This window comes from Salvelinus fontinalis, chromosome 31, assembly GCF_029448725.1.
Source record: "Salvelinus fontinalis isolate EN_2023a chromosome 31, ASM2944872v1, whole genome shotgun sequence".
NCBI classification, from domain to species: Eukaryota; Metazoa; Chordata; class Actinopteri; order Salmoniformes; family Salmonidae; genus Salvelinus; species Salvelinus fontinalis.
The window spans coordinates 21,987,520-21,995,799 of NC_074695.1; the positions used below are offsets into that span (position 1 = coordinate 21,987,520).

At 44.2% G+C, this 8,280-nt stretch overlaps 1 protein-coding gene across 1 annotated transcript in view; it reads right to left on the minus strand.

Annotated features, from left to right (window-relative positions):
* The window catches only part of ptpn22 (protein tyrosine phosphatase non-receptor type 22), a gene marked incomplete in the record, with an annotated part of 32,042 nt that extends 24,181 nt beyond the window's left edge, over window positions 1-7,861 (minus strand). The window contains 4 exon segments of the mRNA XM_055891749.1: window positions 1-91; window positions 192-268; window positions 363-471; window positions 7,574-7,861. Coding sequence (XP_055747724.1) covers window positions 1-91; window positions 192-268; window positions 363-471; window positions 7,574-7,675 — 379 coding nt within the window.
* Window positions 7,862-8,280: the final 419 nt, after the last annotated feature.

The following is an 8,280-nucleotide window of genomic DNA, read 5'->3' on the forward strand; positions in this document are numbered from 1 at the left end:
TGTTGTACTCCCAGAGCATCCTCCAGAAGTCCAGCACGGTGTGGGGCAGAGGGCCCTGAGTGGCAATGTAGGCCCTGGCCCCTGACACTCCCTGGGGTTACAGAGCATATGGTTACACACCCTGGGACTCTACTGCAGATACTCTTCTATTGTGTCTTCTAGTATACCAAGATCAAGTCCTGCCACCCTACCTTGATGAAGCTGGCATTGATGTAGTCATTGTCATTCTTGGAGGTGGTAAGGGATAGCTTCACTCTGCTGTGGTCAACTGAGGGAAGATGAGGACAGTATTGTAGTGAGGACTGCATAAATATACCACTTCAAACCGCTACATTAGACTGTAACTGTAAAACGTGACTTACAGGGAACAATGTCCTTGTATCGGTTCTTCTTCACATTCTCCTGCTTTTCCGCTACTTTGGTGGGGTAGGTTTTGTCAGTGCGGTACTTGGTGGACTGGCGTTTGAGCCTCTGCAACAGTGAGAAGTGAGGAAAATATTAGAAAATACTAGGCATATATTTGCAGGTGCAGGAGGGAAGGGGTTATCTCAGTCTATCACCCAGACCGGTGTGGCTGAATGTAAGGGTGTCTAAACACCTTGTTCCTCTGGGGAATTGGAAGTAAGTAGCCATACAGCCAATGAGATTGCAGTTGTCACAGTTCCTATGTCTGAGTCTAGTAACTCTTCAAAGGGTTCTCCTTTGGATTCCGTTTTAGATTCTAGATAGCTGTCACGTTCCTGACCTGTTTTCTCTTGTTTTGTATGTGTTTATTGGTCAGGGCGTGAGTTGGGTGGGCAGTCTATGTTTTCTGTTTCTATGTTGGTTTTGGGTTGCCTGGTATGGCTCTTAATTAGATGCAGGTGTTTTGCGTTTTCCTCTAATTGAGAGTCATATTAAGGTAGGTTGTTCTCACTGTTTGTTTGTGGGTGATTGTCTCCTGTGTCAGTGTTTGTCGCACCATACGGGACTGTTCATGTTCAGGTTTCGTCTACGTGGTTTTCTTATTTTGTAATTTTCCAAGTGTTTTTGTATTCGTCTTTGTCTTTCAATAAATTACATTATGTCATCATACCTTGCTGCGTATTGGTCCACCGATCCTTCTCTCCTCTCCTCGTCCGAGGAAGAGGAGGACGACAGCCGTTACAATAGCACCTTTGTTTCTGAGTGTAGAGTCAGTGTTATAATCACACCCATGTACTGTACACTCGGTGGGTAACACTGTGACACCACACCACTGCCAAAGCTTAACGTCAGTTCTGGCATGGCTCAGACTTAGTCATTAGATTACTGGAAACATACAGTGCATGGCAACAGACTAAGAGATGACATTAGTGACTCCAGTCAGGGTAGTGAATGAGTGACACTCAAAATAAAGACCCAGAGTGTCCCTCCCTGGTTCTCTCCCAGTTGTAACAGACAGCCCCAGCAGAAGGCAGAGAGCAGACATCTGCACCCTGCAGAGCTCTTTTGTTCCACACAGAAGTGCTGTTCCCCTGGGTGGTCACGATGGCAGGGACATGATACAAGCAAGGAGGCAGGTGGAGTGGAGAGAAGAGAGAGGGGAGGAGAGGAGGCCCATCACCCTCAGTCACAGAGGTGTCACTCCTCACTATGCTGATGGTCCACAGGTGATGTCATCTATGGGAACAGGACAATGGGGTGGCCCGAGGCAGTGGTGTAAAGTACTTAAGTAAAAATACTTTAAGGTACTACTTTAGTCGTTATTGGGGGAATCTGTACTTTACTTTACTATTCATATTTTTGACTACTTTTACTTTTACTTCACTACATTCCTAAATAAAATTATGTACTTTTTACTCCATACATTTTCCCTGGCTCCCAAAAGTACGCGTTACATTTTGAATGCTTAGCAGGACAGGAAAATGGTCTAATTCACACACTTATCATGAGAACATATCTGGTCATCCCTACTGCCTTTGATTTGGTGAATTCACTAAGCACATCGGTAGTTATGAAGTGCTCTGAAAGGCCGGTCATGGCTCACATCAACACCATCATCCCAGAAACCCTAGACTCCAATTTGCATACCGCCCCAACAGATCCACAGATGACGCAATCTCAATCGCACTCCACTGTGCCCTTTCCCACCTGGACAAAAGGAACACCTATGTGAGAATGCTGTTCATTGACTACAGCTCAGCATTCAACACCATAGTGCCCAAAAACTCATCATTAAGCTAAGGACCCTGGCACTAAACAGCTCCCTCTGCAACTGAATTCTGGACTTCCTGACGGGCTGCCCCCAGGTGGTAAGGGTAGGCAACACTGGGGCCCCTCAGGGGTGCGTGCTCAGTCCCCTCCTGTACTCCCTGTTCACCCACGACTGTGTGGCCGAGCATGACACCAACACCATCATTAAGTTTGCTGACGACACAATAGTGGTAGGCCTGATCACCCACAACGATGAAACAGCCTATAGGGAGGAGTTCAGGACAACAACCTCACTCAATGTGAGCAAGACAAAGGAGCTTATCGTGGACTATAGGAAAAGGAGGGCCGAACAGGCCCCCATTAACATTGACGGGACTGTGTGGAGCAGGTGGAGCAGGTCGAGATTTTCAAGTTTCTTGGTGTCCATATCACCAACAAACTATCATGGTCCAAACACACCAAGACAGTTGTGAATAGGGCACGACAACACCTTTTCCCCATCAGGAGACTGAAAAGATTTGGCATGAGTCCCCAGATCCTCAAAAGTTATACAGCTGCACCATTGAGAGCATCCTGACCAGTTGCATCACCGCCTGGTATGGCAACTGCTCGGCATCTGACCGTAAGGCACTACAAAGGTTAGTGCGCACAGCCCAGTACATCACTGGGGCCAAGCTTCCTGACATCCAGGATCTACATACTAGGCGCTGTCAGGGGAAGGTCCAAAAAATTGTCAAAGACTCCTGCTGTTTGTTCACCCGCACCCACCCGCAATTGCTAATATAACATCCAAAACCACCTGACTATGTCTGATAAAGCGAAAATCTGAGGCCAGCATCCAACCCTAAACCGCAAATCTAGAAAATGGGCTATAGGCTACAGTCAAAGACGGCAGAACGATTGTTTAATAGGTGTTGCCTGATTTAGATATGTTTCTGCTTATAATTTCAGACATTTTGGTTGGCTATTTGTTAGTCAACTTTACTATAATTAGATACATGTAGCTTCTCTTTTGTCATTACATGTTGCCCTAGAAAACTAAATAAACCCTTACTCAACAGAAAGAATAATGCAATAGATCTATAGAATGAACGCTTCAATCTAGTTGACATCTTTGAAGTTTTCTGTCATCTTTCAAATATGTTTAGGGACTGGGGAGAAAATACAATAAAGCAAAATGTCCAAATGACATCAGTTTGACCTATTGTAAGGAAAAAGAAAGCTATGAAAACCAACCAACCTGTTTCTGATAAGATTTCAGTTCGGCGTCGATGCATATTTTATGTGGTTGAAATACTATCAGACAAAGACAGCACCTCTATAGATGGTATCTAACTGAGCATTGCATTCTCTCAAGATGCAGAAATAAATAAATCATTTTCTCCACTCCTGTTCCCAAGTGTCACGGCCGTCAAAAGAAGTGGACCAAAGTGCAGCGTGGTGAGCGTACATTTTTCTTTTCTTTTAGTAAATGTCACCAACAAAACAACAAACGAAAAAACAACCGTGAAGCTTAACAGGGCTATAGTGCCACGAACAAAGATAACTTCCCACAATGACAAAAGGGAAAAAGGCAGCCTAAGTATGATTCCCAATCAGAGACAACGATAGACAGCTGTCCCTGATTGAGAACCATACCCGGCCAACACATAGAAATACAAAAACATAGAAATCAGAACATAGAATGCCCACCCCAAATCACACCCTGACCAAACCAAAATAGAGACATAAAAAGGCTCTCTAAGGTCAGGGCGTGACACCAAGTCAACATTTTGCCTACATTTGGTGTATAATTTTATTGCAAGAAATGCTTAAATCTGTAAGAGATATTATTAAGACTGTAGCCATATTTGCACAGGACTAGTATTACTAGAGAACGTTGGTTATGTATTTATTACACCAGAATGTCCGTTATTCCAGAGGTGCAATATTTTTTCATGATGCATTTGGCGATGTTCAATTCAATCCCACAAATGTTTAAAAAACATTCACTGTGAAAGTCGATACGTGTAGGCCCTTCATATACAGTGCATTCGGAAAGTATCCAGACCCCTTTAATTTTTACACATTTTGTTACGTTACAGCCTTATTCTAAAATGTATTTAATTGTTTTTTCTCCTCAACAATCTACACACAAACCTCATGAAAATAAATAAATATCACGTTTACATAAGTATTCAGACCCTTCACTCAGTACTTTGTTGAAGCACCTTTGGCAGTGATTACAGCCTCGAGTCTTCTTCGGTATGATGCTACAAGCTTGGTACACCTTTATTTGGGGAGTTTCTCCCATTCTTCTCTGCAGATCCTCTCAAGCTGGATGGGGAGCGTCGCTGCACAGCTATTTTCACGTCTCTCCAGAGATGTTAGATCGGTTTCAAGTCCGGGCTCTGGCTGGGCCACTCAAGGACATTCAGAGACTTGTCCTGAAGCCACTCCTGCGTTGTCTTGGCTGTGTACTTAGGGTCATTGTCCTGTTAGAAGGTGAACCTTCACCCCAGTCTGAGGTCCTGAGAGCTCTGGAGCAGGTTTTCATCAAGGATCTCTCTGTACTTCGCTCCGTTCATCTTTCCCTCAATCCTGACTTGCCTCCTTGTCCCTGCCACTGAAAAACATCCCCACAGCATGATTCTGCCACCTTTAGGTGCCTTTTGGCAAACGGACCAAGCGGGCTGTCATGTGCCTTTTACTGAGGAGTGGCTTCCGTCTGGCCACTCTACCATAAAGGCCTGATTGGTGGAGTGCTGCAGAGACGGTTGTCTTTCTGGAAGGTTCTCCCATCTCCACAGAGGAACGATGGAGCTCTGTCAGAGTGACCATCAGGTTCTTTGTCACCTCCCTGAACAAGGTCATTCTCCACCGATTGCTCAGTTTGGCTGGGCGGCCAGCACTAGGAAGAGTTTTGGCTGTTCCAAACTGCTTCCATTTAAGAATGATGGAGGCCACTGTGTTCTTGGTACCCTTCCCCAAAACTGTGCATCAACACAATCCTGTTTTGGAGCTCTACGGATAATTATTTCGACCTCATGGCTTGGTTTTTGCTCTGACATGCACTGTCAACTGTGGGACCTTATATAGGCAGGTGTGTGCCTTTCCAAATCATGTCCAATCAATTGAATTTACCACAGGCACCTGAGCTGAATTTCGAGTCTCATAGCAAAGTGTATAAATACTTATGTAAATAAGGTATTTCTGTTTTTATTGTTAATACGTTTGCAAAAATGTCTATAAACCTGTTTTCACTTCGTCATTATGTGGTATTGTGTTTAGATTTATGAGGGGTACATTTTGTTTAATACATTTTAGAATAAGGCTTTAACGTAACTGTCACCCCCTGGCCTTAGTTATCTTTGTTTTCTTTATTATTTTAGTTAGGTCAGGGTGTGACATGGGGGATGTATGTGTTTTGTATTGTCTAGGGGTTGTGTATGTTTATGGGGCAGTGTCTAGTCTAGGTGTATGTATGTCTATGGTTGCCTAGATTGGTTCTCAATTAGAGACAGCTGTCTATCGTTGTCTCTGATTGGGAACCATATTTAGGCAGCCATATTCATTAGGTAGTTCGTGGGTGATTGTCTATGTGTAGTGTTTATTGTCAGCACTATTTGTTATATAGCTTCACGTTCGTTTCTTGTTTTGTATAGTTTGTCAAGTGTTCTTCGTCTTCGTTAATTAAATATGTATTCATTTCACGCTGCGCCTTGGTCCTCCTCTCTTCCACCATACGACGATCGTGACAGAAACAAAATGTGGAAAAAGTCAAGGGGTCTGAATACTTTACGAATGCACTGTATTGGCTATGCGCAGCACATCTTTCAGCTTATGTAATCAGTTGTTTTCTTGCTCAAACCACGAGCAACACCTGTTAAACTCCAACATTTCTCTCAAAACATAGGGATGTCTATTCGCACGGGACTAGTATTATCAGAGGCTTTTGAAGTTTGCCAAAAACAGTAGGTTTTTCTGGTTAGTCAATGTCCAAATTTCAGTTTCCATTTAACCCATCTAAACAGTAGGCTACAAGTCCCCTGACATGCTATAGGCCTATTTGAAGTCCCGTCATGTGACTGTTGAATTTGTATAGAGCCTCACAATCATCACACATAACATTCACTATTATCTTCCTCTTTTACCACTTCCCCAAATCTTGTCCAAACATTTATTTTCTGGTCCTCCCTTCTCTTTATTTTCAACTCTCCTTTTGCAGCTTGTGTCTTATTGAATTAAACATCGACAATGTCCTTTTTGCTTCCGCGGATTGACGTGAACTTTTTCTGCCCTTCCCAGAAGCTTTATTTGGCGATTGGCTGTATAGGCTATTTGGCGCGCGTAGGCTACAGTTAAACCCTAACGTTTACACTTATGCAGTAATACCAGATAGCCTAAAATAATGAAAGAAAAACCTCAATGTAGACTATATAAACTGCACAATAATAACATTTAAGGCATTGCTTCTCTTTATTCAACCCGCCTAGCACCCACCCGCCCTTCAGCCACACAATATTGAATTATCCTAATCCCGTCCACCCCGCGGAGATAACCCGCTCATCACTAGTGTGCATGTATGTGTGTATGTGTGTGTGTGTGTGTGTATATATGTGTGTGTGTATATGTGTGTGTGCGTGTGTGTGTGTATGTGTGTGTGTGTGCGTGTGTATGTTTGTATGTTTGTATGTGTGTGTTTATGTGTGTATGTGTGTGTGTATGTATGTATGTGTGTTTATGTGTGTGTTTATGTGTGTATGTGCATACAGGGTGATGAGGCGCGGGGTTTCTGCATCAGTAACATCAAATTTGGCTGTCGATCATCTTACTTGTATGGTGGCCTTCAGAAACAGGCAGCAGTGCAATAAGAGAAAGCTAATAAGCAGTAGTTGGGGACTGACTGACCCAATCCATACAGAAATAACCCATGGAGAAACAACCCACACAGAAACAACCCACACAGAAACAACCTACACAGAAACAACCCATACAGAAACAACCAACACAGAAACAACCCACACAGAAACAACCCATACAGGAACAACCCATAGAGGAACAACCCATAGAGGAACAACCATACAGAAACAACCCATACAAAAACAACTCACACAGAAACAGCATAACAGAAATAGTATGTCTCTGATCATGGCGTTCTTTTGTGAAATTCTTCTTGGAAAATTGGCAGAGTTCTGCTCAGTGGAATAACAGTATGGCTTATCACAACAGCACTCTCTCTTTGTCCACACACACTCACATAAAAACAAATACGCTCTCTCACATGCTCTCGATGTTTAGACAAATTGTAAACACTCAGCATCACAGGACAGGTGAGGTCTGCACCACTCCAACTCATAAGACCAAATCCACTTTTTTATACAGTGAGAAAAGTGATCAAATAAATAGATGAACTCACCGAGAACTCCCCTGTGAAGCCACTCTCCGCTTCCTCTTCCTCAGCCTCCTTGCTCTCCACTTGAGCCAGGAAGCCCCTCAGTATCCAGGCTTGCTGCTCCATGGCTGGGCTGCTGGGGCTACGCGTGTGCTGCTGCTGCCTGGCATGTCAGGACACAGAGGGCCACGGGACCATGGACAGGGGGCTCGCCGTCAGGGTCCGGGTGGCTGGGGTGTCTCTGTTCCAAGGGGCCTGGTGAGAGGCACAAGGCACTGTCAGAGCTGTCGTCAGTTCAAGGAGGCAGCAGCAGCAAGCTGAAAGGTTCTGTGGTCAGATAAAAAAAATATCACCACATCCCCTTGTGTCTCTCTCACTGGGTCCTAGAGCAAGCCATGCTCCGAAGCACCTCATCAGGGTGTGTGTGAGCAAGAGAGAGAAAGAGAAAGAGAAAGATAGAAAGAAAGATACAGTGAGAGAGGCACAGACACAAACACAGAGGGAAAAGGGAGATAAATGTGCACACACATGCTTGAACAGTGTTTCCAGCCCAGCCCTATGGCAGGGTTTCCAAAACTAAGTCCGGGGGCCCCCCTGGGGGCATGTTTTGGTTTTTGCCCTAGCACTACACAGCTGATGCAGATAATCTACATTTGATGATTAGTTGGTTATTTCAGTCAGCTGTGTAGTGCTAGGGCAAGAACTAAAACGTGTTCCCAAGGGGTGCCCCA